We start from the raw sequence: 24199 nt of genomic DNA on the forward strand, positions 1-24199 counted from the left end.
ATGTTGGTCAGAAACAGCTGATGGTGGTGCAGCAGCAGCTGACTGTGGTGCAGCAGCAGCTGACCGTGGTGCAGCAGCTGCTGACCATGGTGCAGCAGCAGCTCACCATGGTTCAGCAACAGCTGACTGTGGCGCAGCAGCAGCTGGCCGTGGTGCAGCAGCAATTATCTCTTTCTTCATTTCCATAGTAATTTTCACCTTTTTTACCACACGGTTGGCACTAGAAGCTTTCTTGGGGCCCATGGTGACTTACTTTGCAGGTACATTCACTGAAAACGCTGTGATAATATGAAATGTTCTGATTGTATGCGTGGATGCAATTGCACTGGCTGGCTTGTAAACACTGGCACCCACGGGGCAGCTGAGGCACACTCAGACGAATCACGTTAGGTGAGTTTTTTAGTGTGAGGTGAGGCAAAATTTTTGCATTAAAATGTATCATATGCCAGATTTAACATATGCCGATGCCATCGTGTGCCGGGGGTCTACTGTATTTATATGACGGAAGGTGGCAGGAGCATTTTTTTAACCCAAAGGGAAATGCATTACAGTGGACCCCCGGTTTACGATCAGCTCCCAATGCGACCAATTATGTAAGTGTATTTATGTAAGTGCGTTTGTATGTGTATGTTTGGGGGTCTGAAATGGACTAATCTAATTCACAATATTTCTTATGGGAACAAATTCAGTCAGTACTGGCACCTGAACATACTTCTGAAATGAAGTAATATCGTAAACCGGGGGTCCACTGTATATTGAAATAACCCATCTGGAGTGACGAAGGCTGAAATTTCTTTTGCTTGCTGGGTGAGGGGTATCTGATAATAACCTTTAAGTAAATCAAGTTTGCTCACAAACTTTGCCCCTCCCACAGCATCAATCACTTCATCCATATGTGGCAAAGGGTAACAGTCAGCCTTCGTTACTTCATTTACTCTGCAATAGTCAGTGCACATATGCATAGATTCATCAGGTTTGGGAACCATCAGGCATGGAGATGCCCACTGACTTTCGCTGGGCACTACAAACTGCTTGCGAAGGAGGAATTTCACTTCTTCCTCCATGTGAAGTTGTTTTGTTGGGTTCATGCGGTAAGGAGCCTGCTTTATTGAAACAGCTTCCCCAACATCCACATCATGGGGAGGCAATTTACTTACTTTGGGTACATCCCCAAACAAATTTGGAAATTTTTGGAGTAACTGAACCAAGTCACAGGCTCCCTGTACACTGAGTCCCTTCATGTGTGCCAAGGGATTTTGCAAAATGGCTGAATTGTACAGCCTTACTTCTGTTGTTACAGGGAGTTTTTCAGTATCATGACACTCATCTTGGATGGCAGCAATTCCCGCCCTAGAATGGTATTTTTTCAACCTGTTAATGTGCATGGTCCTTTCTGATTTGTGACGGCCAGGCATCTTAATTAAATAATTGATCCCAGTTCTGCCTGTGATGACAAAGGGTCCATCAAATTGTGCAGCAAAGGCATGTCCCAGAACTGGCTCCAAAGCTAACACTTCCTCTCCAACACTGAAGGAGCGAGGAGCTGCCCTTCAGTTGTACCGCCGCTTCATGGCCCACTGACTAGCCTTGATGGTGTCTGCTGCCATTTGTCTTGCCTAGTCTAGTCGTTTCCTGAAAAAGAGAACATCTTTCAGCGGGAAGCCTCATTTGCACCGCCCAGCCAGTGCTCCTTGAGAATAGTCAGTGGCCCTGTCACTGGATGACCATAGATCAATCAATCAATCAAGTTTATTCTCTAAGGATTACAATGCGGGGGTTTACAGATTTTGGTTATTGTGTGATGTACATGTAATAAAATACTAATTACAGAGGGGGCCACTAAGACACTTAGCATGGCTAGGCATTTCGGGCAAACTTAGATTAATTCTTAACCCTAAATTATTACAAATTATGGAGTAAGTTGACTAAATACTAAGTGACTAAATACTAGTTTGTGAGTTTAGCAATGTGAATGCTTTTGTTTTGGCACAATACATAGTTTCTATATTGGAGTATCACAGGCAAACTTATGACTAGTTAGGAATCATTATTTTAAGATTAAGATTCGTATTTCTGTGCTTATAGATGAGCTCAAAGGGGCTGAAACTGAAAGATTCTTGGGTGCTTTCCGGCACAGCAAACAAAAGAAAGGGGATCCCCTCATCCCAATCACTAGTGTTATTCATACAATAAGCTTGTGTCATTGTCTTAATAGTTTGATGAAATCTCTCTACTACTCCCTGAGACTGAGGGTGATAGGCAGTTGAAAATTTAGACTGTACATCTAACCTCTTTAACACATTTCTAAATAATTTTGAGGTAAAGTTAGAACCTTGATCTGTTTGTACCTCCCGAGGAAAGCCAACATGGGAAAAGAACTTCATCAAAGCCCTTAAGACCACCCGAGCTGTTATCTTGCCTTGAGGGATTGCTTCTGGGTACCTGGTAGTGGAGCAAATAATCGTTAGTAAATAATTATTTCCCATTTTGGTCCTTGGGAGTGGGCCAACTACATCCACTACCAGCTTGCTGAAGGGTTCACCTGGTGCTAAAATAGGCTGAAGGGGAACAGGTTTAATGCTGTGATTAGGTTTTCCTATAAATTGGTAGACATGACAGGTCTTTATATAATCTACCATCTCTCACAGCTGAGGCCAGAAGTGCCTCGAAACCCTAGATACTGTTTTAGCAATACCTAGGTGGCCACCTAGGGGTGTCATGCGCTAAGCTAAGAACATGGTTTCTATAAGGCTCAGGCACCACGACCTGGTGACAGAAACTTTGCTCTCCTTCTTCTGGTATTGCAACTGAAGGTGCCTTCTTCATTAGTATACCTTTCCTGAAATAGAAGCATTTACTTAAATGTAAAGATTCCTCCTCAGTCACAGTTAAGGCTCTGATCGACTTAACCCTTTGACTGTTTCAGGCCCCTTTCTGAAACTGTCATTCTATGTCGCTAAATTTTTGAAAAAAAAAATTATTTTTTCTTATGAAATGATAGAGAATCTTTTCCCAATGGTCATGACACCAAAAGTTCAAAATTTGGTCGAAAACTCATGGAATTACGCTCCCGCGAATTTAGCGGTCTCGGCGACAAATGCGTATTGGCGATTTCGCCGACTTTGAGCCCTATTTTCAGCCAATTCTGTTGTTCCAGTTGACCAAACTCATAGCTATTTCTTTAGAACTCCATTTTATCTATCAGCTGAGTACAAGAAACCTCCCATTTACCAATTTGGACTACCCAATATTGTGGTTAGAAATTGGCAATTTGGCTAATTTCACGCAAACTAAAAAAGATGCCAATTTCAAAATAGGGCCCAGAATAAACAAGGTAGACATTCTTGGCACTAAAATAACATATCCTCTGTTCATTGGTCACATCTCTAGGCCCCTCTTATATTATTATTGCTTTCTATTTTGATTTTTTATTCATACAAAAAAATACAAAATTTACTGTTATGCAGACTGCTGCATTATTGTAAAAATGGTATAAATAATATCAGTGCACTAGTGAAAGAATATTAGACTCCCCAGTTGACGTGTACTCACCTAATTGTACTCACCTAATTGTGGTTGCAGGGGTCGAGACTCAGCTCCTAGCCCCGCCTCTTCACTGATCGCTACTAGGTCCTCTCTCTCTCTGCTTCCTGAGCTGTATCATACCTCTTCTTAAAACTATGTATGGTTCCTGCCTCCACTACTTCACTTGCTAGGCTATTCCACTTCCTGACAACTCTATGACTGAAGAAATACTTCCTAACGTCCCTGTGACTCGTCTGAGTCTTCAGCTTCCAGTTGTGACCCCTTGTCCCAGTGTCCCCTCTCTGGAACATTCTATCTCTGTCCACCGTGTCTATTCCCCGCAGTATTTTGTATGTCGTTATCATGTCTCCCCTGACCCTTCTGTCCTCCAGTGTCGTCAGTCCGATTTCCCTTAACCTTTCCTCGTATGACATTCCCTTGAGCTCTGGGACTAGCCTTGTTGCAAACCTTTGTACTTTCTCTAACTTCTTGACGTGCTTGACCAGGTGTGGGTTCCAGACTGGTGCTGCATACTCCAGTATGGGCCTAACATACACAGTGTACAGTGTCTTGAATGATTCCTTATTAAGGTATTGGAATGCTGTTCTCAGGTTTGCCAGGCGCCCGTATGCTGCAGCAGTTATTTGGTTGATGTGTGCCTCCGGTGATGTGCTCGGTGTTATGGTCACCCCAAGGTCTTTCTCCCTGAGTGAGGTCTGTAGTCTTTGTCCACCTAGCCTATACTCTGTCTGCGGTCTTCTTTGCCCCTCCCCAATCTTCATGACTTTGCATTTGGCTGGATTGAATTCGAGAAGCCAGTTACTGGACCACATGTCCAGCCTGTCCAGGTCTCTTTGCAGTCCTGCCTCATCCTCGTTCGATTTAATTCTTCTCATCAACTTCACATCATCTGCGAACAGGGACACTTGAGAGTCTATTCCTTCCATCATGTTGTTCACATATATCAAAAATAGCACTGGTCCTAGAACTGACCCCTGTGGGACCCCGCTCGTAACAGGCGCCCACTCTGATACCTCTTCACGTACCATGACTCATTGCTGCCTCCCTGTCAGGTATTCCCTGATCCATTGCAGTGCCCTCCCTTTTACATGCACCTGATCCTCCAGCTTCTGCACTAATCTCTTGTGGGGAACTGTGTCAAAGGCCTTCCTGCAGTCTAGGAAAACGCAATCACCCACCCCTCTCTCTCGTGTCTTACTTCTGTTACCTTGTCATAAAACTCCAGGAGGTTTGTGATATTGGACGTGTGGTGTGATTTGTTTGTGTATTGGACGTGTGGTGTGATTTGTTTACTCCTGAACATTGGTAAAAATCGAACATTTCCGCTACTTTGAGCTCAGTTTCAAGGTTGTTTTCATCGTCAAAGTAATGAAAATCATCTGCAGGATTTTTTTATGTGGTGCACGCTGACCACACAGACCCATTCTCTCACATGTGGGCCTACCAGCTTTCTTCCGCTTGATTTGAAGCCGCTAGAATTATTGAGTATATATACATCTGAAACACTGGCTCGTAAGACGTATATATACGACCAAAACAGTCAAAGGGTTAAGAGTGTCATCACACCCCTGTGCAGCATCATAGTAGGCCCAATCTCCCTCACACTACTGCCCTGATCCCTGCACTGATTAGGCTCGACTCGCGTTGTGGTATCCTTTTCTTCAGTTGGCTGCTTTTCAACATCAGAAAATAGGATTTTCTAACCTAAGTCCTCACCATCCTAATGAGAAATATCAGGATTACCCTTGGTAGCCTGCTCACGAGACATACTTCTTGTGATGGTACCAACAGGGAAAAGGTCTGGCAGGGTTTCTCTAGCCTTCTTCTCCCAAACTTGGGGGTCTGGTTCCCCCCACACTAGTGGTTCTTCACTGTCTGACAGACCCATAACGTTATTCCCCAATAAGAGGTTAACCCCTTTGATGGGAATTTCATCTGAAATACCTACAGGGAGATAGCCAACTTGGTATGCAGATTCTACCCATAATTTGTGTACAGGTGTTCTTATGGTTGAACCTGTAATACCCTTCAATAATATATCTACCCCAGTATAGGTATCCTTAGACACTGGCAGCACTCCAGCACATAGCAAGGAGTAGGTGCTACATCCATCTCTCAAGGACAGTATGTTCTCAACCCTGCCTACATCATTATGCAAGGCAACTGTGGACTTACTGGAAAATACCTACATCCTGGGGTCTAGGTCTAAAGGTTCCTCCTCACCTTGCTTTGAAGACCTAATGCAGGCAACTGGGTGTTTGCAGTTATGGTCCCCTAGGATGGTTCCTCCCTTTCCTGATCTCACTGTCTTGACCAGCAAAACTTCTGTGTGTGTCCAGTTTTGTTACAGTAGTAACAGGCATAACTCTTCAAGGTATTTTTACCATTTGGTGTAGGACTGGTACTGTTTACTCGAGGACCTGAAACATTTTCTGATGGTCTAGGTAAACTTTGAGCTCCAGCTGACTTGCCTTTTCCTTCTATTTTAGATGCCGCCTCAGCCTTCGTTTGTCCCTGAAAATTCTTGTCCCACTTACCTTTATCACCATAGGATTTGGAATAAGGCTTTGAACGAGTGAGGAAATTTTCAGAAGGAGCATGACTGTTTTTACTTACCAGCTTCCTGTGAGCCAAGAATCTGTCACTCAGATCGAGTGGTTCTGAAAGATTATCCGGGTTTTTGACCTCCAGATATTCTCTGAGGTCAACAGGGATTGTATTGTACAATTCCTCATGAACCATTAGATCTACTAATTTGCCATAGTCTCTGTTCACTCCTTTTGAACAAACTCATTTCTTAAAAAGAAACAGTTTCTCATTCCCAAACTCAGTTAAGGTCTGCCCATCCCAAAATTTTTGATTTCTGAACTTTTGCCTATATTTCTCAGGTATCATTTGGTATGCAAGCAATACTTCCTCCTTAATTTTATCATAGTCAGAAAAAATTTCCCCCTCCAGAGTCTCTACTCTCTGGAATCCTTTACCTACAAGTTGTGTGCAAACTAGGGTAGCCCACTTCTGTTTGGGCCATCCTTGCTACAAAGCAGTCTTCTCAAAAGCAGAAAAAATATCTATCTGGGTTATTCTCTGTAAACTTAGGGACAAAATTTGCAGCTTTAGTTATGTTAAGGTACTGCTCAGGCTCTTGTTCTCAAAAAAACCATACCACGGGCGGGATTTGAACCCGCGGTCAGAGTCTCAAAACTCCAGACCGTCGTGTTAGCCACTGGACCAGCTAGTGGTATGGTTTGTTTGCAATCGTGTCATTATGATTTCGTGAGTTCTAGTTCTAGTTCTAATGACCAGAGCTTTGGTAAGATGGGTAAGGAAGAAGGATGGGTAAGGATGGAAATATTGGAAAAGGGTTGGAGGGGGGGGAGAGGTAGGATATAAAAGGTAAGTGGCCCAACCACTTTGGTGTAATTTAAAAAGTGTATGTGAATTGATAAGATATTCTTTAAGGGGTATAATACTAACCCATCAGAGTCACATAGATATAATAGGTATATAAGTACATGACTCTGAATTGGTAGTAGTTATACAAGTTGCAATTGCTTTTTTTTTTTTTTTTTTTTTTTTTTTTTTTTTTTTCCGCGATTGCACAACGGATATTTATACGACAAGAAAGGCAATAATTTTCTGGCCAGTTCATAAGTTCGTGACAATAGCTTCTTATAGGTGGTGTCCAACAATAGTCAATAGCATAATTTTACATTAGAAAGTTATTTAAGATGTCTCCCTAATTGGGGGCGATGATTTTCTCAGTATACATAGAAGGGTTCTGGTGGTATCCAATCTTCTTCATCAGGTAAGTTGCTCAAAATCATGGGTCGAGGGTAATCATCTTTATGAATAAAACGACGAACCCTCTGTGGGAGAGTCATTCTTTGAGTCCTGTGAGGCGGAGTATTGATGGTGTAATCGGTGGTATTTATCACTTGTATAGGATGTTCTCTATCTGGCATGTATAGTTCTTGCATTGTATAAAGTTGTTTCTTTTTTAGGGTGTCAAGGCGTACATTTATGGCAGTAATATCTTGTTGTGTGTGTAAATCTGCCATTTTAACTCTCTCTCTCCTCCTGGTATTGGTAATAAAGCGAAGAGCTCTATTCTGGACCCTTTGTAACCGTAGCATGTTGGTCTTTGTTGTTAATGACATTGGGACACAAGGGTATTCAAGTATAGGTCTTATTATCATTTTATACAGATGTTTTTTGACATGTTGAGGGGCTTGATTGAATCGAAAGAGTCTGCTAAGACCGGCTTTGGCTGTGTTGATCTTTTTAGTTACATGAGATGTTGAGTGGAGCAGCCTGTCTATTTCATATCCCAAGATCTTGTTAGGGTTTCTAATGGCTACAGGTGTACCTCTGATGGAGATACCCCCTTTATCTTCGATGGTTGATGCAAAACATCCTATCGTGCTAACAAGGACCTTGTCAGGATTAGTCGTAATTCTCCATTTCTTCTCCCAATTAGATGTTCGACGAAGTTCAATATTCATTTTTTCTATGACTCTCTCATACTTGTATTTTCCTGTTACTGGAGTTGATGAGACGACATGAATAACATCATCTGCAAACTGTGTCACAATTGTGTCATTAAACTCTGGTTGAGGAAGGTCATTCACATAAATGTTAAACAGAAGTGGACTGAGACAAGAACCTTGTGGGACACCAGCCGTCGGTATAAAAGGTTCTGTCGACTTGCCATGAAAGGTGGGAATGATTTTTCTTTGAGTTAAGAAATTATAAATTACTCTGAGAAAAGTCCAGTTATGGTCTGGTAGGTCAATGAGTTTGTATATAAGGCCATCATGCCATAAGCTATCAAAAGCTTTATGAACATCTCTGGTGGCAATTAAGGCAAGATTGCCCTGCTGTTTTAGACTTGCTAGTGTCAAAAATAATATTTATTGCATGATTGGTACCTCTGTGTGTTCTAAAGCCAAATTGTTTTTCAGTAAACAAGTGATTAAACTCCACATAGTAATTCAATCTGTTGGAAATGACTTTCTCAAGAACTTTTCCAGTGACTTCAAGTAAAGATATAGGTCTATAGTTCCCAGGTTGGTGGATGTCTTTATTGGGCTTAGCAAGAAAGATCATTCTAGCAGTCTTAAAAACAACTGGAAAATGTCCTGAGGCCAAGATGGCATTAAAGATATTTACCAAGGACTGTTTGCAATTTCTAGGTAGGTACTTTATTTGTTTCATTGTTATTCCAGAGAGGCCAGGGGCCTCTCTGGAAGGGTCTTGTTCTGAACCTCCTAACCTTTGACATTCTTCCTCCTTAGCTTTCATTAATTTCATTTCAGCCTCTAGCACAGTTTAAGTCTTATCCTCTCCATTTCCATATCACCTGGAGTAGGTGATCCCTCATGGTTACTATTACTAGGCATGTTTACTGATGGATTGTTATCTTCCTCCCTGAAGCCTGAAAGGTTTAAAGACTCAACTTCTGACATAGCTTTATCCTTAAACACTTGCTTCCCTCTTACAGTATCAGTGGACAAAGTTTTCCCACAGGCAAATCACACAGGTTGAATGTAAAATATGCATATAGCACTTACCATAACCATAACAAAAATGTGTTACTCAACCTTTCTCCCACCTTAAGAGAAAAACAACCTGTAAATTAATACGTGAAAACAACACTTCCACAGACACCACCTTGGAAAATTTTCTCCTACCAGAAACATGCAACTGTTGTTACCCCATACCAGTACATATAGTTCAAAGAATGTTTTGTTTGAATTATTTTAGTAGTCAAATAACTCCCAGTCAAGTTCTCATGTTACATTGTTGTCCCTTTTAACATTGATGGTATGGTTCTCACTACATGTTCTAGTGTGGGGTAGCTTTTACATAAGCCCTCCCAAAACAACCAAAAGACTGTTGCCATGCACAATTCTCTAGCCACCACAATAATGTTTCCCATTTCCACACCTTATTTACTTTTACAAAAGAAATACAACTTTATAAACTACTTGTTTAAATTGTGTGTGTGTGTCTATAGTATACTCTGTTATATTGAGAAAAACCGGTTTGACCCAGCTGCTTCTCAGCCCCTAAGAGTGATCTGCTCTTAGGATCATAAGCAGTTGTGCTCCCATCAATTTAATATAATTAAGTATGGAAATAAATTGTATAAAATATCGACACAATGGAAATATAAACACACATGCAGTGCAGTGTTATCCTTTATTGACAACATTTTGCCCACACAGTGGGCAAAATGTGTAGGCAAAACGTTGTCAGTAAAGGATAACATTGTACTGCATGTGTGTTTATATTTCCATGATTAGGTATTCCAGAGTAACTGTTACTTAAATACATCAATGTGTGTTGAGTCTAATAGTCCCATAACACACACACACACACATACATGCACACACATGCACACAGGGGTCAGTCCTAGGACCAGTGCTGTTTCTGGTATTTGTGAACGACATGATGGAAGGAATAGACTCCGAAGTGTCCCTGTTTGCAGATGACGTAAAGTTGATGAGAAGAATTCATTTGATCGAAGACCAGGCAGAACTACAAAGGGATCTGGACAGGCTGCAGACCTGGTCCAGCAATTGGCTCCTGGAGTTCAACCCCACCAAGTTCAAAGTCATGAAGATTGGGGAAGGGCAAAGAAGACCGCAGATGGAGTACAGTCTATGGGGCTAGAGACTACAAACCTCACTCAAGGAAAAAGATATTGGGGTGAGTATAACACCAGGCACATCTCCTGAAGCAAACATCAACCAAACAACTGCTGCAGCGTATGGGCGCCTAGCAAACCTCAGAACAGCATTCCGACATCTTAATAAGGAATCATTCAGGACCCTGGACACCGTGTACGTTAGGCCCATATTGGAGTATGCGGCACCAGTTTGCAACCCACACCTAGCCAAGCAAGTAAAGAAACTAGAGAAAGTGCAAAGGTTTGCAACAAGACTAGTTCCAGAGCTAAGAGGTATGTCCTACGAGGAGAGGCTAAGGGAAATCAACCTGACTTCACTGGAGGACAGGAGAGATAGGGGGGACATGATAACGACATACGAAATACTGAGAGGAATTGACAAGGTAGACAAAGACAGGATGTTTCAGAGATGGGATACAGCAACAAGGGGACACAGTTGGAAGTTGAAGACACAGATGAATCACAGGGATGTTAGGAAAGTATTTCTTTAGCCACAGAGTAGTCAGGAAGTGGAATAGTTTGGAAAGAGATGTAGTGAAGACAGGATCCATACATAGCTTTAAGGAGAGGTATGATAAAGCTCACAGTTAACCCTTTGACTGTCGAAGGGCCCAATCCTGAAGTGTCTCCTGGTGTCGCAAAATATTCGAAAAAAAAAAAATTTTTTCTTATGAAAATGTTAAGATTATTTTTCTGATTGTTTTAGTCCCCCAAAAAAATGTTTCCCATCAGTACTTACCGAGATATAGAGGCATGAAGTTTACAGAAAATGAGCCGCGTATGGCAACAGCGGCGACTGCCGCTCACCCGGTAAACTTTAGTTTACTTGTATTTGAAGGTTTATTGTTTTTTTCACTATTTTATTTTTTCACATAACTTATGTGGCCTGTGAGACCAAAGTAAGGTGCAATGTACATATATACACTTGTTGTATACAACACAATAAGCACACAAACATAATTATCAATATATTGTTTACAAAACTTGTTTACAAAAACAAACAATACAAAAAATTGTTTATTACTATTGTTCTATAATATATATACCAATATACAGTCACTGAACATACTCCTAGAAGTTCTGCAGCTTGTGGAACTCTGTGAAACATTGTGTCATACACAGTGGTGTTTTACACTCTCACACATAAAACATGGTGTCATACACAGTGGTGTTTTACACTCACACATAAAACATGGTGTCATACACAGTGGTGTTTTACACTCCTCACACATAAAACATGGTGTCATACACAGTGGTGTTTTACACTCTCACACATAAAACATGGTGTCATACACAGTGGTGTTTTACACTCCTCACACACAAAATCAGTGTGTGTGCATTTTTGTTGAATTTTTTTTTTATGTGCAAAGACAAAACACCTCGTCTGAGCAGTTTTCTTCAAAGTATTAGCAGGCAGTTGTGTTATGTAGTTATCCTAGGTAAATGGTCATGTGTCATCATTCCTTCCTAATTTCCTTCATTCCTTTCCTACCTGGAGGCTACCTGGAGGGCATTCCACCTCTCTTCCTACATTCCTTCATCTGTCCTTCATTACTTTTTTCCTTCCTTTCATCTAGTCCTTCCTTCATTCCTGCCTTCCCTTCTTGCTTCTGGTTTCTATAATATATATACACATATATAGTTACTAGATACTTTCATAAAACTCCTATTATCACCCTTCAGCAAGCTTGTCTTGTGTGCGAATGTGTGGCTTATAATTGTTTTGAGTCAGGAGTCGGCAGCTGTCAAAATGACATATTGTCTCATTAGTCACTCCCCCTACCGCCTGTCAAAACAATGGGGTCGGATGCTGCTTCCCCCTCCATTCTATCTAATTATCTTTCTCCCTCATTCTCTTTCAATCTGTCTCTCTTTCTCTCTCTCTGTCTATCTCTGTCTCACAGGTACACATAAATACAACTATACATAGTGTAAATTACCTAGGATAACCCAAAAAATCCAGAGAAAGTGCTATACTCTGCTTGAAGATGTGAGTAAACGTGATGATGACAGTCTTGTGGCTCTCTCTGAGACAGAGCTAGATGGATAGACAGGGAGTTTGGCAGACAGACAAATAGACAGACAGACAAATGTTTGTTCATCGTCATCTTCTTCTCCTCCTCCTCCTCCTCCTCCTTCTCCTTCTCCTCCTTCTCCTCCTCCTCCTCCTTCTTCTCCTTCTCCTCCTCCTCCTCCTCCTCCTGGCTCTTGACAGATGGACAGCTGCCCCCTTCCCTCCACCCTTGTTTACACTCATCAAAGGTCAGCTCTTATCAGATGTTATCTCCCCTTATCTTGTCACTGTCATGGGGTGAACTGTTTTCATGCCTCAAGGGAACATATTATTACATATTATTATTATTAGGTATTAGGTATTATTATTATTATTCTTATTCTTCTTCTTATTCTTCTTATTCTTCTTCTTCTTCTTCTTCCTCCTCCTTCCACCTTCCTCCTCCTCCCTCCCTCCTTCCTCCTTCTTCCTCCCTCCCTCCCTCCCTCCTCCTCCTCCCTCCTTCCACCTCCTCCCTCCTTCTTCCTCCTCCCTCCTTCCTCCTCCCTCCTTCTTCCTCCTCCCTCCTCCTCCCTCCTTCCTCCTCCTCCCTCCTCCTTCCTTCCTCTTCCTCCTTCCTTCCTCCTCCTCTTCTTCCTCCTCCTCTTCTTCCTCCTCCTCTTCTTCCTCCTCCTCCTCCTCCATTGCTTTTGGTCTCAAACTCCTCGAAATCATGAAATTCATCTTCATTGACACTTCCATCTGTGTTAGAGCATCACTTGGGAAGAGAAGAGTCCCAGATTTGCAGGGAAGTCACATATTTCTTACCGCTAGACATGCTGAAAAAGGACGACTGAAATGGTATTCCCACAATGCACCACTGGCTCCCCGATTTTTTTTATATGGTGCACACTGACCATGGAGACCCATTCTCTCACATGTGGGCCTACCAGCTTTCTCCTGCTTGATTTGAAGCCGCTAGAATTTATTCGTATAGATACGTCAAACACGGTATCTCCTATGACGTACATATACGACCGCGACAGTCAAAGGGTTAAGGGGGCTAGAGGGCAAATTTCGTAACTCGTTTATTTACCGTCCGATTTTCTCCAGTTTTGGTGCACAAGACAAAGTGTTCTCACTCTTTCTTGAAAATATTTATAAAAAATATACCTCAAACAACAACTGAGAAAAGACTGATTTACTGAAAATGCCCTTGAGGTTGATGTAACTCTTATATGCGGCTATGTAAGGTGGTTTGGACATTTGGTGCCGAGAGAACAATGCTAATACTAATTCGGACCGTTAGATTTCCCTCTAAATACCTTATCGTTATTTCACAAAAAAATAAAGTTTGTTAGTATCTGGAATATGGCAAAAAAATCTGCCCTTTACTCCCACATAACTCCCGAAGTATTTGGAATATTTCCAAAAATTCTACGGTCAAAATAAGAGAAATCATTATTCTACAATATCTGTGAATATTATTCCATTTAATTAAGTAATAAAGGACCCACATCAAATTATAGGTGAATAAGTTACTTCCGAGATATCGGCCGGGAACGCCGGCCGGCCCCCGTCTCCAAAAAAAAAAAAAAATTTTTCGCGAAAATCGCGTTTGTTTGGGTGTATTTCTTAGTAAACTGATGTTCTAGTGCAGTTAGCCTCTAAACACCGTTTTCTCTTACTCAGAGACGACAGGGTGACCAGTTACACTTTTATATCGAAATATTCCCGATAATCTCTGGGCCATATTATGGCCTATTTTATTCAGTCTAGAGTATATAACATGTTTGTATGTTATTTAGAGTGTTTATTATATCATATTAGATCAATTCTGATAGACAAATAAGCCGTAGAGTTGATATATAAGCTGATATAAGCGAAATAATGGGTGATTCCTGGCTGGCACCTCAGGAGCAGGAACACTGCTGAGCGTTCCCGTCTGGTTCCCGGTAGTCACTAAGTCTGCCGATAAGCTCCACCTACTGTTTTATGATGCCAAATAGTCAGTTATTATATTAGAAAGAATAATGCAAGAAAAGGCGATAAAAAACAAGAAAATAACTCCAAAAAATATATAGGCCGTGAGCAGACTCGGTACCAACATCGCCGTCACCATACCTGATATAAATGACTATAATTTCTTGTAGAAACGTCGTAGAACATTCATTCTGGTACCATTGTGTTGCCAAAGAGTTGAGCTATTTTTCAGTATATATAACTCAATTTCCATATTTTTTCGATTTTTCGGTGAGCGCGCGCGGAAAATTGCCCGCCTGCCCCCTTAAGGGAGAGTGGCCTAGTAGCGACCAGTGAAGAGGCAGGGCCAGGAGCTTGGACTCAACCCCTGCAACCTCAACTACATGAGTACAACTAGGTGAGTACACACACTTGCACACTGTCACAAACCTACTGGAGTTATATAATAAAATAACAGAAGTAAGACGAGAGAGAGGGGTGGGTTGATTGCATCTTCTCGGACCGCAAGAAGGTCTTCGACACAGTTCCTCACAGGAGATTGGTGCAGAAGCTGGAGGATCAGGTGCATTTAACAGGAAGGATGCTGCAATGGATCAGAGAGTACCTGACAGGGAGGCAACAGCGAGTCATGGTCCGTGATGAGGTATCACAGTTGGCGCCAGTGATGAGTGGGATCCCACAGGGGCCAGTCCTGGGACCAGTGCTATTCTTGGTATATGTGAATGACATGATGGAAGGGATAGACTCAGAAGTGTCCCTGTTTGCAGATGACGTGAAGTTAATGAGGAAAACTAAATCAGACGTGGACCAGACAGGTCTACAAAGAGACCTGGGCAGGCTGGATGTGTGGTCCAGAAACTGGCTCCTAAAATTTAACCCCGCCAAATGCAAAGTCATGAAGATCGGAGGAGGGCAAAGAAGACTGCAGACAGAGTATAGGCTAGGTGGCCAAAGGCTGCAAACCTCACTCAAGGAGAAAGACCTAGGAGTGAGTATAATACCCAGTACATCGCCAGAAGCACACATTAACTAGATAACTGCTGCGGCATATGGATGCTTGGCAAACTTGAGAATAGCGTTCCGGTACCTCAGTAAGGAATCATTCAAGACTTTATACACTGTACGTCAGGCCCATACTGGAGTACGTAGCACCAGTTTAGAACCCACACCTGGTCAAACATGTTTCCTACTCATGCAGAGATGCTTGATTATGATTCAGATACAGAAAGCCTAGTGTCACAATTAGGAAGTATGACTCGATTTGATGACGTAGAAGGGAGAACAACTATGGCAGAAGTGTCTGAGCCTAGTGTAATTCCATTCTCGCTCACACCTTCCCGCCTCACTAATACTATAGTACAGAGTGTAGCTGGTAGTATGACTCAGCCTCATACTAGTACTGTGTATGCTACACCTGTTTCTACTTATCCTAGACCAGATCTAGACTCTCTAGGGATGGCTGGACAAGGTGCCCGACCTAAGGACCGTCCAGAAAGACGTGTTAATTTCCCCACTCCTCCGTTACCCACTGGTCCTATCTCTGAGAAAAAAATTTGAGAGGATGGAATGCCTCATTATGTTGCAGACTGCTCAAATAGAGGCACAGAGGACATTGAACGAAGAAGATTTTCAGAGAGAAAATGTTCGTCTCAGAAAACAACAGACTGATAGATCTGACAAAGTTGATAAACCTGTTAGTATAACACAGGACACATGTAATATGCAGAAAGCTGTCTCAGTGGTTCCTAAGTTTTTTGAGAGTGACTTAGACACCTATTTTGATGTGTTTGAGAACCAGGCACGTGCTATGAACTGGCCACGTAAGCACTGGGCTATCTTGTTGCACACAGCTTTGACAGGATGAGCTCAAACTTGTACTGCTGCTTTACTATTTGCCAAGTACATTAGTTATGATGCTGTCAAGCAAACTATTCTAGAGACATATAACTTGTTACCTGTAAGTTATCAACATGCATTTTGTACGTTACAATGACGACAAGATCAAACTTGTGTAGAGTTTGCTCGTGAGAAAAAATTGCATTCGAGAGGTGGTGTAGAGCAGCCAAGAGTAATAACTACGACAGTCTAGTTCAGTTGTTACTACACAAACAGTTTTACAACTGTATGTCCACTAACATGCAAGAATATCTGATCAATCATACTGCCTCGGATATTCTGGAAACTGCAGCATTAGCAGACAATTACAAGATTTCTCACAAACTTGCACATACTAAAACACAGAGAAACAAGGTAACTAAAAGTTGTCCTAGAAGTTGGCAACCTAAATCAGCTGCTCAGTGCCGGCCTCATGTACCTGCTACTATAACTTCTCATACCTTTACCAGGAAAACTCACAGTCCTGAATCTGTCTCTGTGGTTAGACAGAAGTCTGGTACCGAGAAGAAGAAAGTTAAATGTACCTATTGTAACAGAAAAGGACATGCTAGAGTGTGTTGCTATAAGTTAGAAAGAGATACGAGAGATGGTCGTGCAGCCGGTGCCCCCACACAAGTCGTATCCTCTTCCATGCGAAAAAGGCACCAAAATCCTAGTAATACCTCTGATCCCACTGTTTTAGATAGTATTACTCAGGATAGATGACTAGCGTCAGAAAGTGTATCTGACGAAAAGATTCGTTCAGCGATGTCCTTACTTATCAAGAGGTAAAGTAGGACTTGACGAATCACATCTATCTGAGATAATTACTTTCAGAGACCCTGGCAGTTATCTCACGTTATTAAGAGAAGATGTACTGCCCGTAACTGATGATACCTATTGCAAGATAGATGTATTATTAGAAGCCTATGGAGGGGCTGTTATAAAAGTACCTCTACACAAAGTTTACATTGAAACAAGCTATTATACTGGTTATATTTCAGTAGGTATATCCAGTGGTGTATTTCCCATCAGGTCAGTGGACTTGTTGATAGGGAACGATATCCTTCATGCTGGTATATGTAAAGAACCACTTGTGATTGATAATACCACTGATGATAATTATGCCATTGAAGCTTGTAGTGAGAAGCCTATTTTATCTCCTCTCAGTGCAATTACTAGAGCTATGTCAAAGATAAAACAACCATCCTTGTCTCCTGTTGAGTTAGTGGATGACAATGATTTGGACTTGAATATGTTGTTTAGTGATGCTCTGCACCCAGGATCATTAACACTGACTCCCCCGTCATCAACCTAGTCAGGACACAACTGACGTTAAATTTCTAACTCATGATGATTTAATCAAGGATCAGTTTGTTGATCAGTCACTGGAAAGACTGAGAGATATAGCAGTTACTGAGAGCGAAGCAAAGGATCTCGATAATTGTTACTATTACAGTAACGGTGTACATAAGAACATAAGAATGTAGGAATACTGCAGAAGGCCTACTGGCCCATGCGAGGCAGGTCCTTATCAAAACGACCTCTACCTAAAGCTACCCAAGAAATATCTCGCATACCCAATGACACCATTCAAACCCAGCCCCTCCCAATCATAAGAACATAAGAAATGAGGAAAACTGCAAAAAGCCTACTGGCCCATACTTGGCAGGTCCATGTCAGAACCATCCCATTAACAAAAATATTTGCACAACCCATCCCCAGAGCCACCCAAGGAACGAGCCCCAAACCCCCCCCCCCCTCCTATCAATGTGCAAGTCCCGCTCAAATCCATCCCCTCTCACTCATAGAATACAGATAGAAGGAACACTGCAGCAAGCCAACCAGCCCACACTAGGCAGGTCTCCCTCAAACCCAGACCCACAAACAAAACCACCTGCCCAACCCACCTTCTACTCCATCCATGGAATAAGCTTTGATAACCACGGCACTATTAAAGAGGGTACTGCAGGAGCTGAAGTACCTGGTCCATCACCAGGGTACTGAAGCACCTGGTCCATCACCAGGGCACCGAGGGAACTGAAGCACCTGGTCCATCACCAGGGCGCTGAGGGAGCTGAAGCACCTGGTCCATCACCAGGGCACCGAGAGAATTGAAGCACCTGGTCCATCACCAGGGCACCGAGGGAGCTGAAATGCCTGGTCCATCACCAGGGCACCAAGGGAGCTGAAGCACCTGGTCCATCGCCAGAGCACCGAGGGAGCTGAAGCACCTGGTCCATCACCAGGGCACCGAAGGAGCTGAAGCACCAGGTCCATCACCAGGGCACCGAGGGAGCTGAAGCCAAAAGCCTGCTCAGCACCAAAGCCTCTCACTCATAAGAGCACAAGAAAACAGAAATACTGCAGCAGGCCAGGCGGCCAACCAGACCCACAAACGAGAACACCTGCCCAACCCACTTTTCACTCCATCCTTGGTGCTCGTTGTGACACTCCCAGCAGAACACCCACATTTGCCAGGTAGCACCGAAAATGGGCTGGAAGCTTCCACAGCAGTCTCCTGGGCCCTCGCCGTTTAGAACATAAGAACATAAGAATGTAGGAACACTGCAGAAGGCCTACTGGCCCATACAAGGCAGGTCCTTATCAAAACGATCTCTACCTAAAGCTACCCAAGAAATAACTCCCGTACCCCATTACACCAATCAAACCCAGCCCCTCCCACTCGTATATTTGTCCAGTCTCTTCTTAAAGCTACCCAAGGTCCTAGCCTCTATCACCCCACTAGGAAGACTGTTCCACGCATCTACAACTCTGTTAGAAAACCAGTACTTACCTATGGCCTTTCTAAATCTAAATTTATCCAACTTATATCCATTATTTCTGGTTCTTACCTGGTTCGACACCCTCAGTACTTTATTAATATCTCCCTTGTTTATGCCTGTCATCCACTTATACACTTCAATGATATCTCCTCTCATTCTACGCCTCTCCAGAGAGTGGAGATTTAAGGCTTTAAGTCTATCTTCATACGGGAGGTTCCTTACACAGTAAATCATTTTAGTCATTCTTCTCTGTATGTTCTCTAATGAGTCTATGTCCATCCTGTAGTAAGGAGACCAAAACTGAGCAGCATAATCTAAACGAGGCCTCACTAGTGATGTATAGAGCTGTAAAATAACTTTTGGACTTCTGTTACTTACACTTCTTGAGATAAATCCAAGTAATCTGTTGCCCTTGTTGCGCACACTAAGGCACTGCTGTCTTGGCTTTAGATTTCTGCTTACCATGACTCCCAAGTCTTTTTCACATTCTGTATGATCAAGCTCTACTTCACCTAGTTTATAGCTTCGAGGGTTATTTTCATTACCAAGGGCAAGTACCTTACACTTATCCACATTGAACTTCATCTGCCATTTTTCAGACCAAGACATTAATTTGTCCAAATCGTCCTGGAGTTCATTGACGTCCTCCTCAGAGTGAATTATACGGCCTATCTTTGTATCATCAGCAAACTTACTCATGTCACTCGTAATCCCTTCATCAAGGTCATTAATGTAAATTATGAACAAGAGAGGGCCTAAAACTGATCCTTGTGGAATGCCACTAGTGACTAATCCCCATTCAGATTTCACTCCATTAATGGTAACTCTCTGCTTTCTATTGGTAAGCCATGCCTCAATCCATGCTAGAACTTTACCTCCTATACCATGAGCTGCCACTTTTCTTAGGAGTCTCTTGTGAGGTACTCTATCGAAAGCTTTACTAAAATCCAAATAAACAATATCATATTCCTTATCACTGTCAACTGCCTCAAATGTTCTATTGAAGAACATCAGTAAGTTTGTCAGGCAGGAACAACCTCTCGTGAATCCATGCTGAGATTCATTTATCAAGTTATGCTCTTCAAGGTGACTTCTGATAATGTCAGCTATAATTGATTCTAATAACTTGCCCACTATAGATGTCAGGCTTATTGGATGGTAATTTGAAGGAGTGGACTTATCCCCTGATTTGAATATAGGAACCACATTAGCCATCTTCCACAACTCTGGCACAACACCGGTAAGGATGGACGCATTGAATACACTCGTTAATGGCTGACTAAGCTCTATCTTACATTCCTTAAGTACCCTGGAAAACAGTTCATCGGGTCCCAGAGACTTACTTTGCTTCAGTTTGTCTATCTGTTTAATAACCATGTCCCTCGTGACAGTAATATTAGTTAACTTAACTCTCCAACAGTCCTCTCGATCCCCAGCCCGGCTCCATGCTGCCCGGCCACCGACCAAGCTCCCCTCCCAACCCGGGGACTCAAAACAGGAGGATCACCCCGAATCCTCCCGCTCTCCTCCGTCAATTGCCGCATCTCCTCCCCAGCAACCCCAAGCTCGTCTTTCAGCTGCTGGTTGCTCAAGAGAGGGCATCCCGGTTCAGATTCTCAGAGAGCACACAAACAGGTCCCCACAGGATGGAGAAAAATACATGTAAGTTGTCAGCTGATAGTGTTTCCACCACAGTCAGGCATCTCGTTGTGTTACCAGTTACATTTCGTGAACAAGCCATTGATTTTGCTCACAATAGTCCCATAGGAGGACATTTGGGTGTCAGGAAGACACTCGGTAAACTGACAAAACATTTTACTTGGCCAAAAATGAAGGAAACAGTAGCTGATCATGTGCGACGTTGCCATGTGTCAAGTGACAGGCAAGCCAGCACACACACCACCTGCACCGCTTACTGAACATTCTCATGAAATATCTGCTTTTACTGTTCAAGATGGATTGTTTAACTACCTCATCACCCCCTTCGGCTTATGTAACACGGCTTCTTTATTCCAACGTATAATGAACGAGTTGACTCACAACTTAGATGGAGTAGAAGCCTATCTTGATGACTTAGTGGTGTACAGTGACGAGTGGGAACAACACTTGACGCGTCTCAGAGCATTGTTTGAGAGACTGGCGCACTACAACTTCACTGTTAACTTAGCTAAATGTAGTTTTGGTCAAGCCAAGATTACCTGTCTAGGCTTCTGTATTGGCCAAGGTGAGGTTGCTCCTGTTGAGGCTAAGGTTCGTGCTATTTCTGCATTTCCAGTGCCACAGAATAGGAAGGGAGTACGGATATTCCTGAGCATGGCAGGATATTATCGCAGGTTCTGTCCAAACTTTTCTCAGATTGCTGCTCCTCTTACTGAGCTTACTAGTAGCAAAGTTCAGTTCATCTGGACTAGCGATTGTTCAGACTCATTCAACTCATTCACAAGGTTGAAGTGTCTGCTCTCCTCTGCTCCTGTGTTGAGGAGTCCTAATTTCAATCTTCCCTTCTTTTTACATATAGATGGGAGTGGTTATGCAGTGGGTGCTGTGCTGCTCCAACAGTCAATGTCCACTGACATTCTCCATCCTATATGTTACTATTCATCTAAGCTCAAATGACACCAGAAAAATTATGCCACTATGGAGAAAGAGGCTTTAGCTCTTGTGGTGTCCTTGGAACATTTTGACATGTATTTGGGCACTTCCCCATTTAAAATTAACGTTTTTTTTTTCAGACCACAATCAACTCGCCTACATAAACAATGAAGAGTAAAAATGCTAGGATCATGAGGTGGGCTCTCAGAATCCAGCCATACTCTATTAGTATACAACATATCAGTGGTCATTGTAATGTAATTGCTGACGCTCTGTCACGTCCTTAATTACCAGTTACATTTAATTAATGTAATTTTGTGCCCAAACACCTTTTGTTACTTGCTATGTCAAATTCAGTAAAGTAACGTAATCTCTCCAGCCCATGTTAACTATGTATACTCATGCCATGTCTAATTATTCTATTTATATATTCACAGTAGTGGTGATATATGCATGTGAGGAGAAGGCAGTTGGAGACAGAAGCTGAGTGTTGAGTGTGTAGTGTTGTGTGGGCAATATTACTGAGTGGCGGAACAGTCCTGCCGCAGACCCCCCCCCCCTCACTACACACCATTAATCCTTTGAGGGTCGACAGGCCCTCTCCGAGACTCGTTCTCAGGATCCCCAAATTTAAAAAAAAAATAATTTTCTCTTATGAAAAGATAGAAAATCTTTTCCTGGTCATAATGACTCCAAAAGTTTGAAATTTGATGGAAAACTTACGGAATTATGCTCTTGCGAAGTTAGCGGTCTCGGCGATGTTCACACATTGGCGATTTTGCCCACTTTCAGCCCCATTTTCAGCCAATTCCACTGTACTAGTCGACAAAAAAACATGGATATTTCGCTAGAACTCCATTTTTTTCTATCGAATGAGTGCAAGAAACCACCCATTTTTCGATTTCAACTATCCAGTACAGTGGTTACAATTTAGCAATTTTGCCAATTTCACACAAATTTCAAAAGATGCCAATTTCCGAATAGGGTCCAGAATAAACAAGAAAAACATTCTTGGCACTAAAATGACATTTCCTCTGTTCATTAGTCACGTCTCAAGGCCCCTCTTACATTCTTTTGCTTTCCACTTTGAATTTTTATTCTCAAAAAAAAATAGAAGATTTACTGTTATGCAGACTATGGCATTAGTGTAAAAAAATGGTATAAATAATATTGGCACACTTGCAAAAGAATATTAGACTCACCAGTTGACATATATTGCACGCTTGGCATGATTTGTTTACTTTTGAACTTTGGTAAAAATCGAACATTTCTGCTACTTTGAGCTCAATTTCAAGGTACTTTTCATTGTAAAACCAGCCAAAATCATCTCCATTTCTGTAATATGTCTTTCTATAAAATGAGATCAAGAAAACTAGAATACATCAATAAATACTATATGAAAATACAGTGCAAAGTCGCTGTTTTATTCCAAAAAAATGGTCAAAGTTTTTTTTTTCTCATTATGCACTGTGTGCTGTAGGATTTTTTTTTATACTGTGCACACTGACCACATAGACCCATTCTTTCATATGTAGGCCTACCAGCTTTCTCCCACTAGATTTGAGGGCGCTAGAATTTAGGCGTACTAGTACGTCGAAAACCCTGGGTCGTAAGCCATACTAGTACGGCCGAAACCCTCAAAGGGTTAAGTTATTGCACTCAAGCATCATACACAGATGTCCATACTGTCTCGCATTCCACTACCACTATTTAAGAGTGGAATATCGTCTCCTGTCTATCACACAAGACTGTTGTTCATGTGCAGTCTCCACTACTATGATCGAGCCTCAATGTGTCATGTTTGTCTACACTATCCTGTCTCTACATTGATGTACATAACCACGAGTATGCAGAGATACGATACTGTGTACTGCCCTAGTACTAGGGGCATAACTTAGTGATATAGACACTGTGAAATATAAGAAGTGCTTGGCACAAGAGTGACTGATTTATTTTTATATTAAATTGTATTATTAAAGTGACATGAGTTAGAAGAGTTACCATGTGAAAGACATTAACACAACTCCTAGTGCGACCATTTGTCGTGCTGGGTGGGTATTGTGACCTCTGAATGGGTCACAATGTATATAATGTATATTATCTGTTCATATAATTTTATATTGCTTATATTTGCAATAATAGCTAAATCATAAATATATTGCTTTATATTATTACTTAGTTATATTTATTAGGTAGGATGTAACATTTATATATTATTCAGTGCTCATAGTTCGAGTGTTAAATAGCTAACAACATTGTCTAACAATCGTTGTGCTCGTTACGCTGCCGGCTTCTCTGTGTTGCTGGGCAGCAGCAGTCCACGGAGAGTCACGTGATCAGGGGGGATGATCACACCTCACCTGGGTGAGACTGTGTTGCTTTGACTCGCCCTCTTTTCTGTTTTGGCTTGGCTTCCGACAAGACGTGTCTTCCTTGCTGGCCCTTGTTGGAAGATCGTCTCTGTCACTTTCTTGTTGTTGGTTCTGTGGAACTTTGTTCACAGAACATTGCCTAGACTTAGTGATTTTCAACATTGTACTGAGATTGTGTGTCTTATAGACACTCTGAGCAACCCAGGTCTGAGCTGTAGCTTCTGACCTAATTTGTACTGGTATCTGTGTACTGTCACAGTCGGGGATTTTCTTATGCTGAACTTATATTCAGTAGTATAGGAGTTTTGTGATTTGTGTGGAGGATCTGCAGATGGTCCCTACTTAGTGTCATTATATT

At 42.0% G+C, this 24199-nt stretch overlaps 1 protein-coding gene and 1 long non-coding RNA gene across 11 annotated transcripts in view; one reads left to right on the top strand and one right to left on the bottom strand.

Moving 5' to 3' along the window:
• Positions 1-24199, bottom strand: part of LOC138854679 (uncharacterized) — a 365248-nt gene that overhangs the window by 68216 nt on the left and 272833 nt on the right. The window lies entirely within an intron of this gene.
• Positions 1-24199, top strand: part of LOC128699016 (zinc finger protein 271) — a 106370-nt gene that overhangs the window by 22919 nt on the left and 59252 nt on the right. For 3 of the 10 annotated variants that reach the window (XM_070099303.1, XM_070099295.1, XM_070099298.1), the window contains exon 2: positions 20298-20539. The exons of 4 other annotated variants lie outside the window; for them this stretch is intronic. In XM_070099303.1, the coding sequence (XP_069955404.1) occupies positions 20298-20539 (242 nt within the window). Of the gene's footprint in view, positions 1-8608; positions 8742-20297; positions 20540-24199 lie in introns of all 10 variants that reach the window. 3 more of the 10 variants (XM_070099296.1, XM_070099299.1, XM_070099300.1) reach the window with 2 other exon arrangements.

Source organism: Cherax quadricarinatus, chromosome 66, assembly GCF_038502225.1.
Source record: "Cherax quadricarinatus isolate ZL_2023a chromosome 66, ASM3850222v1, whole genome shotgun sequence".
Lineage (NCBI taxonomy): Eukaryota > Metazoa > Arthropoda > Malacostraca > Decapoda > Parastacidae > Cherax > Cherax quadricarinatus.